The 19,561-nt window shown below is 40.5% G+C and overlaps 1 protein-coding gene across 1 annotated transcript in view; it reads left to right on the top strand.

The window, feature by feature from the left end:
- Window positions 1–6,146: 6,146 nt before the first annotated feature.
- The window catches only part of ANAPC5 (anaphase promoting complex subunit 5), a 38,454-nt gene continuing 25,039 nt past the window's right edge, over window positions 6,147–19,561 (top strand). Inside the window, exons 1-5 of the mRNA XM_030860279.2 lie at window positions 6,147–6,463; window positions 9,382–9,461; window positions 9,933–10,042; window positions 10,908–11,100; window positions 17,855–17,921. Of these exons, the coding sequence (XP_030716139.1) occupies window positions 6,257–6,463; window positions 9,382–9,461; window positions 9,933–10,042; window positions 10,908–11,100; window positions 17,855–17,921 (657 nt within the window). The 5' untranslated portion in view covers window positions 6,147–6,256. The remainder of the gene's footprint in view (window positions 6,464–9,381; window positions 9,462–9,932; window positions 10,043–10,907; window positions 11,101–17,854; window positions 17,922–19,561) is intronic.

Raw genomic sequence — 19,561 nt, 5'->3', positions numbered from 1 at the left:
ATCATCACTAACTCCTCTGTAATACAGGCATATCTTGGAGATATTGCAGATTACATTCCAGACCATCACGATAAAACTGAGTCACGTGAGTTTTTTAAAAAATACTTATTTATTTGGCTGCGCCGGGTCTTTAGTTTCGGCATGCAGGATCTTCGTTGCGGCGTGAGGGATCTTTAGTTGTGGAGCGAGGGATATTTAGTTGCAGTATGCGGATCTAGTTCCCTGAGCAGGGATTGAACCCGGTCCCCCTGCACTGGGAGCTCAGAATCTTAACTGCTGGACCACCAGGGAAGTCCCAGTCATGTGAATTTTTTTGGTTTCCCAGTGCACGTAAAACGTATGTTAGGGAATTCCCTGGCGGTCTAGTGGTTAGGATTTGGCGATTTCACTGCTGTGGCCTGGGTTCAATCCCTGGTCAGGAAACTGAGATCCTGCAAGCTGCTCAGCTCAGCCAAAAACAAAACAAAACAACCTTATATTAACACTATACTGTAGTCTATCAGGTGTGCGTTAGCCTTATGTCTAAAAAATGCACATACCTTAATTTTAAAATACCTTACTGCTAAAAAATGCTAACCATCATCTTATGCTTCAGTGAGTTGTAATTTTTTGCTAGTGGCTGCTGACTGATCGGGGTGGTTAGGGGGCTGTGGTAATCTCTTAAAATAAGACAACAGTGATGTTTGCCCCGTTGGTTGACTTTTCCTTTCACGGACAACTTCTCTGTAGCATGCAGTGCTGTTTGATAGCATTTTACCCACAGTAGAACTTCTTTCAAAATTGGAGTCAATCCTCTCAAACCCTGTCACTGCTTTATTAACTAAGTTTATGTAATATTCTAAATCCTTTGTTATCATTTCAACAATCTTCACATCATCTTCATCAGGAGTAGACTGCATCTCAAGAAACTATGAGGGATTTCCCTAGTGGTCCAGTGGTAAAGAATCCGTCTTGCAATGCAGGGGATGTGGGTTGGATACTTGGTCAGGGAACTAAGGTCCCACATACTGCGGGGCAACTAAGCCTGTGTGCCACAACTACTGAGCAAGCGTGCCTCAACTAGAGCCTGCGTGCCAAAAAACACAGAGCCCACGCACCCTGGAACACACATGCCACAACTAGAGAAGAGAAAACCTGCATGCCACAACTAGTGAGAAGCTGGTGTGCCACAATGAAAGATCCCGTGTGCCTCAACGAAGATCCCATGTGCCACAACTAAGACTCAACACAGCCAAAAATAAATTAAATAAATAAATAGTATGGAGACACAAAAGACCCCGAATAGCCAAAGCAGTCTTGAGGGAAAAAAGTGGAACTGGAGGAATCAGACTTCCTGAATTCAGACTATACTACAAAGCTACAGTAATCAAGAAAATATGGTACTGGCACAAAAACAGAAATATAGACCAATGGAAAAGGATAGAAAGCCCAGAGATAAACCCACGCACCTATGGTCAACTAATCTATGACAAAGGAGGCAAGAATATACAATGGAGAAAAGACAGTCTCTTCAATAAATGGTGCTGGGAAAACTGGACAGCTACATGTAAAAGAATGAAATTAGAACACTCCCTAACACCATACACAAAAATTAACTCAAAATGGATTAGAGACCTAAATGTAAGACTGGACACTATAAAACTCTTAGAGGAAAACATAGGAAGAACACTCTTTGATATAAATCACAGCAAGATCTTTTTTGATCCACCTTCTAGAGTAATGGAAATAAAAACAAAAATAAACAAATGGGACCTAATGAAACTTAAAAGCTTTTGCAAAGCTAAGGAAACTACAAACAAGATGAAAAGACAACCCTCAGAATGAGAGAAAGTATTTGCAAATGAATTAATGGACAAAGGATTAATCTCCAAAATATATAAACAGCTCATGCAACTCAATATTAAAAAAACAAACAACCCAATCAAAAAATGGGCAGAAGACCTAAATAGACATTTCTCCAAAGACATACAGATGGCCAAGAAGCACATGAAAAGCTGCTCAACATCACTCATTATTAGAGAAATGCAAATCAAAACTACAATGAGGTATCACCTCACACCAGTTAGAATGGGCATCATCAGAAAATCTACAAACGACAAATGCTGGAGAGGGTGTGGAGAAAAAGGAACCCTCTTGCACTGCTGGTGGGAATGTAAATTGATAACAGCCACTATGGAGAACAGTATGGAGGTTCCTTAAAAAACTAAAAATAGAACTACCATATGATCCAGCAATCCCACTACTGGGCATATACCCAGAGAAAACCATAATTCAAAAAGACACATGCACCCCAATGTTCACTGCAGCACTATTTACAATAGCCAGGTCATGGAAGCAACCTAAATGCCCATGGACAGATGAGTGGATAAAGAAGATGTGGTACATATATACAATGGAATATTACTCAGCCATAAAAAGGAACGAAATTGGGTCATTTGTAGAGACGTGGAGGGATCTAGAGACTGTCATACAGAGTGAAGTCAGAAAGAGAAAAACAAATATCGTATATTAATGTATACATGTGAAACCTAGAAAAATGGTACAGATGAACTGGTTTGCAGGGCAGAAATAGAGACACAGATGTAGAGAACAAATGTATGGACACCAAGGGGGAAAGCTGCGGTGGGACGGTGGTGGTGTGATGAATTGGGAGATTGGGATTGATATATATAGTAATATGTATAAAATGGATGACTAATAAGAACCTGCTGTATAAAAAAATAAATAAAATTCTAAAAAAAATAATAAATAAATCTTTAAAAAATAAATAAACCAAACGATCTCAGGCCCAGGTGACATGGCCTCACCTAAAAAAAAAAAGAAACTATGAGAAGAAACTCCTCAGCCGTTCAAGTTTTATCATGAGACTGCAGTAACTCAATCGCATCTTTAGTCTCCACCTCTATTTCTAGTTTTCTTGCTATTTCTACCACATCTGCAGTGACGTCCTTTACTAAAGTCTTGAACCTCTCAAAGTCACCTGTGAGGGCTGGAATAAACTTCCTCTGTACTCCTATTCATGTTTATATTTTGACCTCTTACCATGAATCAGGAATATTCTTACTGGCATCTAGACTGTTGAATCTTTTCCACCAGTCTTTCATTAGCATTCTCCCCTAAGGCACTGGAAAATTTATCCACCATCAAAAGACTTCTCCATTACTTTTGATGAGCTCAGCTTTGGGGAAGAATAAGTCTTGACAATCCAAACCATGTACCAGAGGCTAGTAAAAGTTAATGTAGCTTTCAAATCAGCAAAGGAGATCGCCTTCCTATGTGAGATGTGGCTGAGTATATTCAAGTAATAAAATGTTTCAGTGAATGAAGTGAATTCTTATTGGATGGTTTTAAAGAGACTGTTTCTTGGCCTAGAGTATCCACCTCTGCTCTGTGATTTGGATCTGTTTGTAGTACTTTCCTCAGTATTGCAAACTTGAAAATTAAAAGATATCAAGCCAACAAAATTATACACATACTTTAATTAATTTCATGGTAAAATTTGCTTGGTTTAACTTTCAACAAAGATCCAATCATTAATATATTTAACAAATATTTATCGTATGGCTATTATATGCCAGATGCTGCTGTATGTATGGAGATTCAGCAATGACCAAATATAAGGAAAATATACTGAGGTGACATCAAAATTATCACTCAGTTGTGATATGATAGGTAATTTTGCTTTTTCTGCTTTTTCCTTTCCTATATTTTCCAAGTTTTCTACAATAAGCATGAATTACTTTATAATCTGAAAAATATATGGTTATGTAAACATTTAAAAATAGATTCAGTGTCATATTAATGTTCAATATCAGTTTAATTTGAAGGTAGGATAGTGATTTTTTTTTAAGTTATTTTGACACTTTTTTTTTGCCCACACAGTGCAGCATGCGGGATCTTAGTTCCCAGACCAGGGATCAAACCTGTGCCTCCTGCAGTGGAAGCGCCGAGTCCTAACCACTGGCGTACCAGGGAATTCCCAGGATAGTGATTTTTAAAGCTGTTAAACTATTATGCTTTTATTACAGTTTTTCTACTGAAAAACTACTTACGTTCTATATATCCTGATCAGGATAACAAGGGTAAGTATTAATATGTACCTGATAAACCAATTAAAAAGTGGAAATTGACCATATGGCTCTATCTTGTACATGCAAGAAGGAACTAAAGAGACAGATTTTTCCATGTGTTCCTTAACCCAGCCGGGTTCATTTGCAATAACACTCTACACGTATAAATACATAGATATGCAGTCATAATGATTGCAAAATGAGATAAATCAACTCAATTAATTTTTTAAATTGAAGTAAAATACAAATAACAAAATTCATCATTTTAAAATGTACAATTCAGGAATTCCCTGGCAGTCCAGTGGTCAGGACTCAGCGTTTTCACTGCCGGGACCTGGGTTCAATCCCTGGTCGGGGAATTAAGATCTCACAAGCCACACGGCACAGCCAGAAACAAATAAATAAATAAAATAAAATGTACAATTCAGTGGCATTTAGCACATTCACAATGTTGTGCAACTATCACCTCTATCTAACTTCCAAAACAATTTCATCACCTAAAAAGAGGCCCCATACCCATTAAGCAGTACTGCACTTTCTCCCCCACCCCCTACCCCCTGAAACCACTACTCTGCTTTCATCTCTGTGGATCTACCTATTCTGGACATTTCATATAAATGGAATCATACAATGTGTGGTCTTTTGCATTGCCTTCTTTCACTTAGTAAAATGTTTTCCAGGTTCATACATGTTATAACATGTATCAGTGCTTTATTCCTTTTTATGGAGGAAAAATATTCCATTATATGGATATACCACATTTTGTTCATCCGTTCATCAGCTGATGTACATTTGGGTTGCATCCATCTTTTGACTATTGTGAATGCTGCTACTGTGAACATTTGTGTACAGATTTTGCGTGGATATATATTTGTATTCTCTTGGGTATGTACATAGGAGTGGAACTGCTGTGTCGTATGGCAAATCTAAGTTTAGCTTTTTGAGGCACCGTCAAACTTTTCCATTCCCATCCGTAATGAATGCGTGTTTCAATGTCTCCACATCCTTTCCAAAATTTTTTTTTTTTTTTCCCCGGTACGCAGGCCTCTCACTGTTGTGGCCTCTTCCGTTTCGGAGCACAGGTTCCGGACGCGCAGGCTCAGCGGCCATGGCTCACGGGCCCAGCCGCTCTGAGGCATGTGGGATCTTCCAGGACCCGGGCACGAAGCCGCGTCCCCTGCATCGGCAGGCGGACTCTCAACCACTGCGCCACCAGGGAAGCCCCCAGCATTTGTTATTGTCCATCTTTTTTATTACAGATATCCTAGTGGGTGTGGAGTCTTACTATGGTTGTCCCTGTTTATGGCTTGTCTATGTCTGAACTAGTGTCTCTTTCATCACTATTTTACCAGCGTCTAGTTAAGTACCTAGCACGTACTAGATGATAACAAAATATCTGGTGAATAAGATAATTGATAACCACTGTTATTTTTGTGTTATCCTCCTACCTATTTCCTCTGGCACATATAAGTTTTGTCAGGGCGCATTAAAAAAAGAGCTAAATGAAACTTCCAAACTTTGAATTAAAAAATTAGCATAATGAATAAAATACAAATTTTAAAGGTGCAAGTTTAACTTCGTTGCTTTTTTTGTTGCTGTTCTCAGTGGCAGACTTGCCATTACATTTATTTATTTATTTACTTACGGCCGTGTCACGCGGCATGCGGGATCTTAGTTCCCCGACCAGGAATGGAACCCGAGCCTCTGCAGTGGAAGCGCAGAGTCCTAACCATGGGACCACCAAAGAATTCCCTAACTTCTTTGCTTTTAAACGCAATCATTTTTGAATTTAATTTTAATTATTTTCAAATTAAATGAACAAACTGGGCAGCCCCCTTGGCTGTTCAGACCTTGCCCGAAAGCTTCGACTCACTTTCACTCGGTGCCAGTCCACGTGGAGCGGGAACCTGCTCTCCTTCCGCAATAGTTTCTGTAGGGACTCAGTCTTTAGGTGCACCGCCTTTGCCCCACCCGCCACAGTACTTCTAGGCATTTTGATTGGCTGTAGCGCTCCCTCGTGCTCTGGTCTGGTTTCTCTGATTGGCCGACGGCGTGCCGTCGGGAGGATGCCAGTTTCCTGGGATACGGCGCCGGCGGGCGGAGGCCTAGGGCGGTTGGTGGCGTGCTCGGAGTGGGAACCTGGCCGCGGTGCGCACCAAGGCTCCTGGACGTAGTCCTGGGGCGCCATGGCCAGCGTCCACGAGAGCCTCTACTTCAACCCCATGATGACCAATGGGGTGGTGCACGCCAACGTGTTCGGTATCAAGGACTGGGTGACGCCGTATAAAATCGCGGTCCTGGTGCTGCTGAACGAGATGGGCCGCACTGGCGAGGGCGCCGTTAGCCTCATGGAGCGGCGGAGGCTCAACCAGCTGCTCCTGCCGCTGCTGCAGGTGAGGGGCTCCTGCTCATTCAGCAAACCCTTACTAAGCACCTGCTCTGTGCCGGACAGCTCCTTGGTTGGGGGCACGGGGGTTCATCGGACACTCTCTCTGCCGTGTAGTATCGCGAAAAATATAGTTAATACCACCAGCTAACACTTAGTGAGTACTTAACGATGGACCAGTCACTTTACATTCATTTTTGGGGAGCAGGTTTATATCTGGCTCCAGCATTTATTAGCTGAGTGACTGGGAGAAGAGTTATTTTCTCAGATCTTCCGTCTTCTGTAGAATGAGTTTACATGTAGGCCTGATCGTTGGAGACACAGCTACAGGCTCTGTACCCCAGAAGACGGTAATAAGTGGTAACAATGACATAAAAGTAACAGCCAACATTGATTGAACACTTACTGTGTACTAAGCACGTTACATGTTTTATTTCATTTTGCAGACTGAGGTTGTAGCTCCACCACTTACCCACTGTGCGACTTGGGCAAGTTCCATAACTTATTTGGGTCTTTGCTTTCTCTCTGTAAAATGACAGCAATAATAGAAACTGTCATGTGATGGCCGTATTAAGTTAGAAGATCCATGGGAACACTTTACAGTGTACGGCACATGGTAAATGCTCAGTCAATTTTAGCTATTTTCATTTTAATCTCATAGGGATAGGGCATGCACTTTCCCTTATATCAGTTGTGGCTTTTCCATTTATTTGTGTGATTATATGAGTGCTGTCTCTCTCCCCTACTAGACTGTAACCTACATGAGGGCGTTACTTTGTCCTATTTTTGTTCACCCTTGTATCCCCAAAGCCTAGTACTGTATAGTTTATAAAGGGCTTTTTTTAATCCATCACCTTTTATGGGGCAGGGGGAGAAGGGGTACTGAGGACACAGGTTAAGTGGCTTGCCCAGTTAGTTAAATAAAAGTAGTGGGTTCCCCATAACTTGCAGCTCCCAGTCCTATCTACATTACTATTATAAGTGCATTTCCCCATTATTCAAATAAAAGTCATAATACTAAAAAATTTGATAGAGAAAAGAAACAAAACAATAATTCTGGTGTCTTAGCTCATGTGTTTTTCTGCCTTTGTTCTTGCTGTTTTTTGTGTCTTGGATTCTCCTTCTGTTTTTTTGCCTGGCTAACTATCATGTAGTTTATTTTGTTTTGTTTTGTTTTGGCGGCGGGGGGCGGGAGGCGGAGCTGCACTGCATGGCTTGCAGGATCTCAGCTCCCTGACCAGGGATTGAAGCCGGCCACAGCAGTGAACACCCGGAATCCTAACCACTAGGCCACCAGGGAACTCCCACTACTGTGTAGTTTTAATCAATGTGTATATAGAATTCGTCTAGCAAAATTCCAGCCTTTACTTATTTGCTTATTGTTTGGCTTTAAAAATTAGCTAATTTTTAACTACTCAACTAATACATGAAGATTCATTGTAAAAACTTTAAATGATGCTAAAATTGATGGAGTGAAAGGTTATGGTTCTTCTGCAGGCCCTCTAACCCTGTTCCTTCTCAGAGATTATCACAGTTAATGTTCCTTCATTCAACTATTTATTTATTTATAAAATTTATTTATTAATTTATTTTTGGCTGCATTGGGTCTTCATTGCTGCCCGTGGGCTTTCTCTGGTTGTGGCGAGCAGGGGCTACTCTTTGTTGCAGTGCGTGGGCTTCTCATTGCGGTGGCTTCTCTTGTTGCGGAGCATGGGCTCTAGGAGCACGGGCTTCAGTAGTTATGGCGTGCGGGCTCAGTAGTTGTGGCACACGGGCTTAGTTGCTCTGTGGCATGTGGGATCTTCCCGGACCAGGGCTCGAACCCGTGTCTCCCGCCTTGGCAGGCGGATTCTTAACCACTGCTCCACCAGGGAAGCCCCATTCAACTATTTATTGAGCAACAGTTCAGAATGGATCTTTCTAGACCTTTTGCTGTGTGTATCTGTATATGATTATAAGTATATATACATATATCCTTTTAATTTAATTTCTCCCTTTTTTTATTTTTACATGAATGCTACTTCTGTTCTACAGCTTATTCCTTTCACTTAACAAGTCTTGGAGATCTTTTCTTGTCAGCATATTTGAGTAGATCTACTTCATTCTTTTTAATGACTGCATTGTTTTCCACAGTAAGAAAAGAAACATAATTTAACTCATGCTTTTAATATTAAAATTTGTAAATTAAAAATGAACTCTTTATTCACGGACTTATAGGTTCTTTTTAGTTTTTCTTCATTTCAAACAATGCACATGGAACATACTTGCCCCAGAAGTGGGATTGCTGTGTTATCCACATCTAAAATTGACCTACTGAACTTACTGTTCCCCAAATATTCAGTGTTTAGTTTTAAACCTCAGCTAGGTTGTAACCTTCTTGATAGCTGAGGTTGCATACTCTCTGTCTCTAGTGGTACCTTTTATGGACTTGGACACATAGTATGACTGCCTACCTTACAGTGTTTTGGGGAGGATCAAATGAGATTATGTTTATGGAAAATAGGACCCCTGTGTTTGTATAATGTTCTCCAGGTTACGAAACAATTTGAATTATTTTACTTAATCTTTGCCACAAACAAGGGAGGTTATTATTATCTCCATCTCACTGATGAAGGAAACTAGGGCTCAGGGAGGCTACAACTTTGCCATGATTGCAACACTGAGAAGGAAGGAACCTCAGACTACAGATTCTATGCTTTTTTTGCATTTAAGTCATTCCTCCAACTAAAAGAGAATGCTATGCAAATATGAAGTATTACTTTAGCGTTTTATGCAGATAGGTTTTTTTCTCTTCCTGATTTGAGATTTCATATTTGGAATGATTGTAAAGCAGAGAGGTTGATAAATGAATTCATGTTGCAGATGTTTATCAATCTCCAGCTTTTTAAAATTTTTCTGTAACCTTTCTATCTCTCCTTTACCCAGGGCCCAGATATTACGCTGTCTAAACTTTACAAGTTAATTGAAGAATCTTGTCCTCAGCTGGCAAATTCAGTACAGATCAGGTAAGCTTCATTTTCTTCTGTATATATGAAAAGATGTCAAAGTAGATAAAAATTAGAAGAGGGCACATGGTGATTAATTCCTTAAAAAAAAACCTTTATTATTCTAGGTTGTTTTCTTAAGTACATGTATTTATTTTTTTTGAAAAATGGATAGCATTAAACATACGGCTTAAAAATTTATTATTCTGTACAGATCTACATTGCTCCTTTTAGCTATTGCAGAGAATTTCATTTTTACTGGCTGATATGTAACTTTGAGAAGTTTTATAATCAAGAAAACATCAGCAATGATGCTTTTCAGAATATGGGAGTGACATTTTGGATTATCAAATTTGTTTTGTGTGCCACCATTTTATATGAATCTCTGAATTGTTTTTAAAATAGATTTATTTTAGGTGATTGTGGAATATGAAATGTGGGAAGATGTTCAAAGGGCCTTCCTAAAATGCACACCTCATTTTTCTTGTTCAGAATCAAACTGATGGCTGAAGGCGAATTGAAGGATATGGAACAATTTTTTGATGACCTTTCAGATTCTTTTTCTGGAACTGAACCAGAGGTTCACAAAACGAGTGTAGTAGGTATGAAGTTCTTCTAAGGAGAGCAGAGAATATTTTCACTGAAGTGAACTGCTCTTTAAATCACATCTGTCATTAATCTGCTGTATCTGAGCACATACAGTGGGGATGTTGGACATGTTATAGTTTGTATTCATCGCCTTGCCATTTTGACCTGTGTTTAAATAATTGTCTTGTGGAAAAGCATCTTCTGTTTTGTCTACTGTCGTCAGAGTATTAGCCTGGTCGTGGAGCCTTTTAGGGTTCCTCAGCTCTTTCTCACAGTCCTCTGCTCACTTGTCCACATTGTACGACTGAGTCAGGGTCACCAACTAAACTTTTATGAAGAGAGGTAAGTAAGAGTAGATTACTGATATAGTTTATAAGGCGGGTATATATGAAGTTTCTTGACGCTTTGCTGTTAGCGGTATAGTCATACTCCATCCATCTGGCATTTTTTTCCTGGTAGTTTTTATGTTACTTACCCTCAGTTATTTATTGATCTTCCATGTGCCAGGCTCTGGACTTTAAGAGAGACTGGAAACTTCCTCTTATGGAGATTGCTTTCTTGTGGTTGTGGGCAGAGGAGCAGGCAGACAGTAGAAAGTAAACAAATAGGATCACTTCAGATGTTGTAACAGTCACGGAAGGACACATTGGCTGGATAAAGAGTGGAGTGCGGGTGGGAGGACTGAGGCTTGAATATAAAGAGAAAGTCAGCTTCGTAAAAGGTGGTAAAAGAAGGTTCTATGCGGAGGGGAACAGCAACTGCAAGTGTCTTTTTTTTTTTTCATTATTTTGGAGGAAGAACTGCAACAAATAGTCATCAACTTTTTGTAGCCTGGATTTCAAGTTAATGCCTTCACCTCCTCTCTGTCTTGTTTCATAGGTTTATTTCTGCGTCACATGATCTTGGCCTACAGTAAGCTTTCTTTCAGTCAAGTGTTTAAACTGTACACTGCCCTTCAGCAGTACTTCCAGAATGGTGAGAAAAAGACAGTGGAGGATGCTGATATGGAACCGGCCAGCAGAGAGGAGAGCGAAAGAAAAATGGAAAAAGAAGAACTTGATGTATCTATAAGGTAAGTTGGGTTTTTCTGGCGGGAATCCCTTTCCTGTGAAATAGCATCATTACGGGAGCAGCAAATCCTCATTCATCCAGCAGTAAATCCTCATTCATCCTCGTTCTGGATGAACTCATTCATCCAGAGTTCATGTGCTGGCTGTCATCTTTTTGTCCCTCCAGATCCAGGAAATTCACCCTTACGGGCTGCATCAGTAATCTCCTTGCCTTCTAACTTCTGATTGAGAGGCACTGGTGGGAAATCCAGAGGGTCAAGGAGAGTGAGGTCAAGGTGTTGATTCACTGACTCCCTTCCTTCGGGGTCACGGTGGGCTGGCAGTAGGGTCACAGCCTCTGTCAGGTGGCCTGCTCTGCATACCTCGGGGGTCTAGTAACTGGGGAGGTTTCCCAGGCCCGGTGCAGAAGGTGCCCCACTATTACCAGCCCTGGGAACTTTATTACCCGCTATGGCTTATCCATCCCCTGCTCCTATTTTTGTAACTGGCCCTTTATTAAACTTTTCTCAAATTACGCCATTTGAATATGCCATTTGTTTTCTGCTGGGACCCTGAGTGGTAGTGTTCATTATATCACAGTGAATTAACAGTTGATTAATTCAGTGAAAATTTATTGAATGCCTGCTAAAGTTTAAGCCTGGGGATGTAGTGCCACTGCTCACCTAGTTGTTTAAGCTCAAAGCCTAGGCATGTCCCTGTGTCCTCCCCCTCCTTCACCCCTGCAGCCAGTCCTTCCGCAGATGCAGCCAATCCTTCCTCCTCAATATGTTTGGAATTAGTTCACTTCTGTCCATTGCCACTGCTTCCCCTGTGGTCTAAGCACCGAATCTCTTTCCTGGATGACTGCTCTAGCCTCCCGACTGCTTTCCTTGCCTCCACTCTTGTTTCCTTACTATCAGTTTTTCCTGTAGCATCCAAGGGAACCATTATGATGTAAATCACACCACGTGTTCTTATGCCCCAAACCCTCCTTGACTATACATGGAATTTAGACAGAAATCTGAGCTACTGTGGCCTCATTACTTGCATGATCTGGCCCCTGTCATCTTCCCTACCTCTTTCTCCTTACTTTCCATTCACTGTCAGAGTCTGTCTGCTCTGGCTTGCTTTCAGTTTCTTCAATACCAAGCCGAGGTCTGCCTTAGGGTGCCTCGCAGGCTCTCCCTGGCTTCTTACCTCGCTCACTCTCTTTCACCGTTCACTCCCTTTCACTGTTCAGATCTCAGCTCCCGTGTCCTCACACAGGCCTTTCCTGACCACATGTCTGAAGTAACCTTCATCCTAAATACTTCCAACTTCTTTATTTCTTCCATAGCTCTCCTCACTAAGTAACTTTTTGCATTTATTTACTTAGACTCATTTGTATTTGTCTTTGCACCCCTTCAAGAGCTAAGACCCTTCTCTGTCATATTTCACCTCATGTTCCTTAGTGCTTGGCTTGTAATGTCTGTGAATATGTGTTGGATGAATGAATGCAGAGAATCAGAACACATCATTCATCGCCCACACTGGTAACTGGCCCCATAAAACACTTTGTATCGACTTCCCTTCACTGTCTCACGTCCCCTCTCCCCAGCTGTTACCTGGGATCACCTCCCAAATAGACTACTTATATTTGGAGGGAAAAGCATATAAAGTGTGTGTGTGTGTGTGTGTGTGTGTGTGTGTGTGTGTGTTTTGTATTTCCTGATCTCAGGGAGCCCACAGTCTGGTGAGGAAGACTGGCACCCAAACAGATCACTACAAGTAACAATGTGTTCAGAGCTCTGAGAGAAGTAAGCCCCACCTGCCCTATGTAGGCTGGCTAACCCCCTTGGGGGCTGGGGGAGGTCTGTGTGTGTAGCCAGAGAATATTTCCCTGCAGTTCCTATGAGTGACCTTTGTACAGTTATGTGATTTGTTCAGCACACTCTGGGAGCAAGAAGACTGTAGTACCAGTAAGTACTTCCAAAAACTCAGAGTTGCTCAAAGAGGCTTCTCATCTAGTGGAAAGGCAGAACCTTGTAGGGTTGAGTCTGGCCCTGGAGTCAGACCCCTGGATTTGAATTCTGGCTCCTCCACTTATTCCCTTAAGACCTTGGGCAAGTCACCCTCTCTGTACCTCAGTTTTCTCATCTGCAAAATGGGGCTCATGTCACCTCCTCAGAAGGTTATTTTGAGAATTAAATGATAAATCTATATGAAGTGTTTACAACTGTGCCTTTAAACATTTGACAAATATTCACTATTCTTCTTCTCTAATTTCTCTTTTGTTTAATTCCCCTGAGGAAGGGCTCCAGGAAACAATGTAATCTTTGTCCTAGCTGCTTTATATGCTTAAAGTAGCAGAATGTCAGTTCTTCAGAAATGTTAAAATTCAAACTTTTCTTATTTAGGTTTGACTTTCTCCTAAATTAATCTGATTTAATTAGGTCTAACTGCATCGTTTTGTTTTTATTCTAATCTAAGAATTCATTTGTGTGTAATAATAGTGTGTATACTGTTAAGGTGTATGGTTTCAGAAAATAGTGTGCATTTAGTAAACTGAATTTCATCACTGAAATAGAAGAAATGTATTATTTAAATATTATTCTACTTAAGTATTATAATTCTTTGTCCAAACAGAGATGATTTTGACTTGTTACAGGATTTTTAAAATTTCATAATGTGTATTTACATACATTTCTTGATTCTTTTAAAAAGGAAAATTTCATTTTTTTCTTTTTGTGTTCTTTTCTAGTGTTTTATTGCATTATGAGAGGCTTCTCACTTTAGCCCTTTCATTTTCTTCCTTCCTTTCTTCCTTTCTTTCTGCCCTCCTTCCCTCCCTCCCTTCCTTTCTTAGTTATTGGAATGTTTTTAGGTCTTGCTTTCTTCAGGGAAATTATTTTTCTTGCCCTAGAAATTTGTATTAAAATTAGAAAGCCCAGAGTAACATTGACTAGCTTGCAAATCTCCCATCCTACAATGAAATAACTACTGTTTGAAAAAGGGGGACCCACCTGTTAACTTAGAAGGGAGGGAATATTCAGTGAATGAATGTTTATCAGGTGTTTTTTAAAAATCCAATTACAGAAGAAAGTACAGACTGACATTTAGCTTCAGCTTTTCATTTACTCGTTGTTGCTACAGGCAGCATTTGTTTCCTGCAATAAGAGAGGGGGGCTTACAGGGTTACACCTTGTGAGTTTGCAGTGGAGGCTACTAGTCTGCAAGCTGCTGGAGCTACATCTTCTCTGTGCTTCTAAAAAGACCTAACAAAAGTAGAAGTTCTCTGGCATTTCTTCACTTGCCAGTGATTTAATATAAATCTCCCAAATTCATTAATTTATTCAGCACATACTTATTCAGTGGTTCTGGTGTGCCAAGCACTATGCTAGCTGCTATGCTGTCAGCGCAGAGGAGAAAGTCCCCGTCCTCATGGAGTTATGTGGGAGGGTCAGGTAATTGAGAGGTAACTAAATTAACAACTAATGTAATTTCAGAGAGTGTCAGTGCAGGAAAGGAATGACTGGGACACAGGGATACAGAATAACTGTGGGGTGCTGTCAGGGAAGGGCCCTTTAAGACTGGGAGCTAGGTGACGAAGGAGCCAGCCCTGAGAAGAGTTGCCAGAACACATGCAGACTCACAGCCCAAGATGGGACAAGCTGACATATTGGAGGGACAGACGGAGGACAGTGTGGCCTGAGCACACAAGTCGGGAGGAGGGGTTGGATCACTTCTCCGGTCACACACCTCAGAAGGGTTCAGGTCCTCATGGCCTCCTCGGTGTTAGTAACTGTTCCCAATCTCAGTCCTTCCCCTCCCCTGCTTTTGTCTTGTCATCACCCTGCTCAGAAGTCTCCAGAGGTTCACAAAGTCTCCCAGCCTGGTATTTGAGGCCTTCCACAGTTGACCTTTCTGACCTTTAATTTCTGTTCCTCAACTTGGATCCTTTACCCCAGCCAGCCAGGTGTGCTTGTATCCCTCTGACAGGCCAGGCATTTTCCCATTCTGCATCTTTTGGTTTCCTTTCCTGGAATGCCTTCTTCCTTCCTTGTCATTTCTTCACTCCTTGCCAACTTTCAGGGTCCTCACCACTTCAGCTGGAGTGATTTCTCCCTCTTCTAAGTGCAGAGATCATATTAATTCTTGGTATTTATTGTTTATTGCCATCTTTTCACATGTGCTGGTCTTAACCGTCACCAAGACTGTAAGCCCATTAAGACATTTTCTTGGGGGACCTAGACTTGTGTTTTATGCATTGCAAGTACATAAACACCCCAGTTTGTTGATTGTTTAATCCTATGTTATATATTTAAAAATTTCAGTTATAGTGGGTGATTTGAGCCCTTTAGAGGAGTTTCCAGAGTCCTTTTGAGAATCTGATGAATGCCATGTACTATCCCCACATTAAAAATGCATATTTTGCAGTTTTACAAGGTTCATGGGCTCCTAAAGCCCATCCGTGGACCCAGGTTAAATGCCTTTGATGTATAGCACTTGTAAGTTTAAAGTTCTGTTTCAACTGGTAATGGGATTCATAAACAAGGTATACTTGAGTCCTTTTCCTAAAGGAGTAACCCCCTTCCAAAGTTGAATACATTTGTGGCTTTTTTTTTTTTTTTAATTTATTTATTTGGCTGTGTTGGGTCTTAGTTGTGACCCTCGGGATCTTTGTTGCCACGTGCAGGACCTTTAGTTGCGGCATGCGAGGCTTTTAGTTGCGGCATGCGGGGTTTAGCTCCCTGACCAGGGATCGAACCTGGGCCCCCTGCGTTGGGAGCATGGAATCTTAGCCACTGGACCACCAGGGAAGTCCCCCTTTGTGGCTTTTTAAGAGTTACTTTCTCTGGCATGTGTTTGAGGTCCTGAGGAGGCAAAGAAGGAGTCAGTAAAAGGATGGTTTGGGCCATGGTATTTTTACTTGCTGTTTCCAAGCTTGTTCACGTCGGCCACTGTTGCCACCATGGAAGCCAGAGCCAAACTTGATCTTCATTTATAGCAAATGTGTTTGCCTTAATTTGCAGCAATTTCGTTTTATGTGATTCTGGTTTTCTCTTTCTGTTTTATTAACCTTATTGTTCTTGTGTCCTGTGTTATAAGCTACCTCAAGTCTTTTTTGGGGGAAGGGTTTAAGTAAATAAAGCATTTGGTAACAGTGAGCATCATGGACCTTAGAGGAGGGTGGGACCGGGAGTGGTGTGTCCCATTTCTATCAGATCCTTGTCTGTCTCTAGCCTTTTTGTGTACAGTCATATTTATTTCAAGCCTTGGGCTTACTTTCTTTGAAGGGTATGTTAAGAGAAAAGGGCTTCTTATTGCCCAGACATTTAGCTGTTTTCCACTTGAGAACTTGGCCTGTGAATTTTCTTTCCATTTCCCTCCAGGTCACTGTTGTTTCGCTGATCTTTGTTATGCTGGTCAGGGCTGGTCCTTGGCAGCTCCGATACCTGTAGAATCTGATATGCTTGCTGCTTTGTATCAGAAACGTAACCAAGAGAATATCAGAGCAGCTCTTCCCAAAGTGTTTTCTGTGGAACACCAGTGCTTCTTGAGAGATGTGAGGAAAGGATTCTTCATTCAGATGAGTTTGGTAAATGGTACATTAAACAAAAGTGAATAAAGTGTCTCTCTGTTGGATTTCTCTAATGTGTATCATGAATCTCCCAGGGAAGAGAGGGTGTACAGCTTTCCCCAAGTGATTTAACCTCAGCAGCATTTCGTTTTCTTTTGGAATACCTGTTTACATATTGTTTGCATGAAACAGTTTGAGAACTGCTGTATTAGACACAGAGTGCTTATAAAAATATTATTGATGAGTAAATATTGATTTTTCTACTTATTGTAATCCTGTATAGAGAAGCCATTTATTCAGAGTCATGTGGCAAAAGGGTATTATTCATACTTTGCTCTCAAAAGTAAGACTGTGCATGTATAGATTTCTCAAGTCTAGATTTATATCAGTATATTTCTTATTTGTTGGTTCTGTGTGATCTAAACTTCCAGGCAAATGGTTATTTCTTAGATAACACCTCTTTTTCTTGTTCTGGAATACAGCACCATCTTATATGTGTAGCGAGGAGTTAGAGACTTTTTATTCATTCATTTCTCAAACTCTGAGTGCCCATTGTGTGCCTGGGGGACTGGGTGTTCATATACAAATATAAGTAAGAACAGCCAGTGTGGCAGTGCTAGATGCAGTGATCCCTATCTCTGGGAGACAGTGGGAGCTCAAATGAGAGATGTCAGGAGAGATTCTTGGAGGATATGACACTTGAGGTATTCTTGAATGATGGATGGTACAACAGTGCAACAGTGGATGGAAAATGGGCCCTGCAGGTTGAGGAAGCAGGGGGGCATCTTGGCATGATAGGAGATTGTAAGGAGTTCATCAGGGCTGGGGTGTGGGTAAGAAAGAGAAGGCAGAGGAGAGAGGTAGGAGCACTCAGGAAGCATTGCACCTGCCCTGCTAAGCAGTGCAGACTTTATTCTGGAAGGTGATGAGATACCACAGGAGCACTTTAAATCAGGGACGATAGACTTGCATTTTAGAAAGATCATGCTGGAGGCTATGTACAGTCGAAGTCTACATCTGTCCATAATTATATCATGTGAACTTCGGCAGGTCATTCAACATCACTTTTTAAGCATGTCTTTTCTATTCCTGAGAAGAGGGAATTAATTTTAAAAGTTTTTAAACTTTTCTGATGAAGAATCTATTTGACTTTGTAAAGCATTATCATTTTCACTGTTGTGTAATTCATTATTATTATTATTTATTTTTTTTTCCAGAGAAGAGGAGGTATCTTGCAGTGGGCCTCTGTCCCAAAAACAAGCAGAATTTTTTCTTTCTCAACAGGTATGTTCTGTAATTGGTCATGAATTTTTTTTTAATCCTGTGACATTATATGTCATGACATGTTTGTTATGTGAGTAGGTTTATTAGTGAAGCAGCATTATTCTTATTCTTGGTCATTTTTTCTTTACTAACAATACAGTTGTAGCTATGTGTCCCTTCCTATTTTCTGTGTGATTTTATTTCTCTGTTAGGGTCATAATGCATGTTCATTTATTAATGGTGTGTGACTAACACAGCCCAAAAATGTGATTTAGAAGACCTACTTCCCTTTTCCCCAACACTTTATCATGGACATTTTCAAACAGAAATACAAATTGAAAAGTATTATATAGTGAATACCCATATATCCATCATCTAGATCCTGCAATTAATATTTTGCTCCGTTTATCATATATCTACCCATATAGCCACCATTTCATCTTATTTTTTGATACATTTCAAGTTGCAAGCATGGGTACACTTTTACCCCAGACATTTCTTACTGGTGTTTTTGAGCCATACTTTTTCCTTTTTTTGGTAATATAAGCTGGATGTTTTTCTCCCATGTTATTTTCAGCATAGAATTTTGATTTTTGCTCTACTTTTCTAGTTTTCCCTATTTTTGTTATTAATTTTCTTTCTGCAGAAAGATGTAATGTTTAGATCTAGATGCAGGTGATAGAATCACTCCTACAGATGAATACTAAACAGATTGAAAAACTCATCTAGACAATTGGTTAACTGTAGAGGAGAAAATAGACCTGGATCTTCACCTCATCTTTGCACCTCAGTACTTTACAGGTGGATTACAGGCTTAACTATAAACATTTAAGGTTATAATTAGACCAGGAGGAACTACATATTAACTTTTTTTTTGAATTTCATTTATTTTTTTATATAGCAGGTTCTTATTAGTCATCCATTTTATACACATAAGTGTATACATGTCAATCCCAATCTTCCAATTCATCACACCACCCCTCCCACTCCGCCGCTTTCCCCCCTTGGTGTCCATACGTTTGTTCTCTACATCTGTGTTTCAATTTCTGCCCTGCAAACTGGTTCATCTGTACCATTTTTCTAGGTTCCACATATATGTGTTAATATGCGATATTTGTTTTTCTCTTTCTGACTTACTTCACTCTGTATGACAGTCTCTAGATTAATCCATGTCTCTACAAATGACCCAGTTTCGTTCCTTTTTATGGCTGAGTAATATTCCATTGTATATATGTACCACATCTTCTTTATCCACTCGTCTGTCCATGGGCATTTAGGTTGCTTCCATGACCTGGCTATTGTAAACAGTGCTGCAATGAACATTGGGATGCATGTGTCTTTTTGAATTATAGTTTTCTCTGGGTATATGCCCAGTAGTGGGATTGCTGGATCATATGGTAATTCTATTTTTAGTTTTTTAAAGAACCTCCATACTGTTCTCCATAGTGGCTGTGTCAATTTACATTCCCACCAACAGTGCAAGAGGTTCCCTTTTCTCCACACCCTCTCCAGCATTTGTCATTTGTAGATTTTCTGATGATGCCCATTCTAACTGGTGTGAGGTGATACCTCATTGTAGTTTTGATTTGCATTTCTCTAATAATTAGTGATGTTGAGCAGCTTTTCATGTGCTTCTTAGCCATCTGTATGTCTTCTTTGGA

This window comes from Globicephala melas, chromosome 13 (genome assembly GCF_963455315.2).
Source record: "Globicephala melas chromosome 13, mGloMel1.2, whole genome shotgun sequence".
Taxonomy (NCBI): domain Eukaryota; kingdom Metazoa; phylum Chordata; class Mammalia; order Artiodactyla; family Delphinidae; genus Globicephala; species Globicephala melas.
This window is presented reverse-complemented; position numbering and strand designations above follow the sequence as displayed.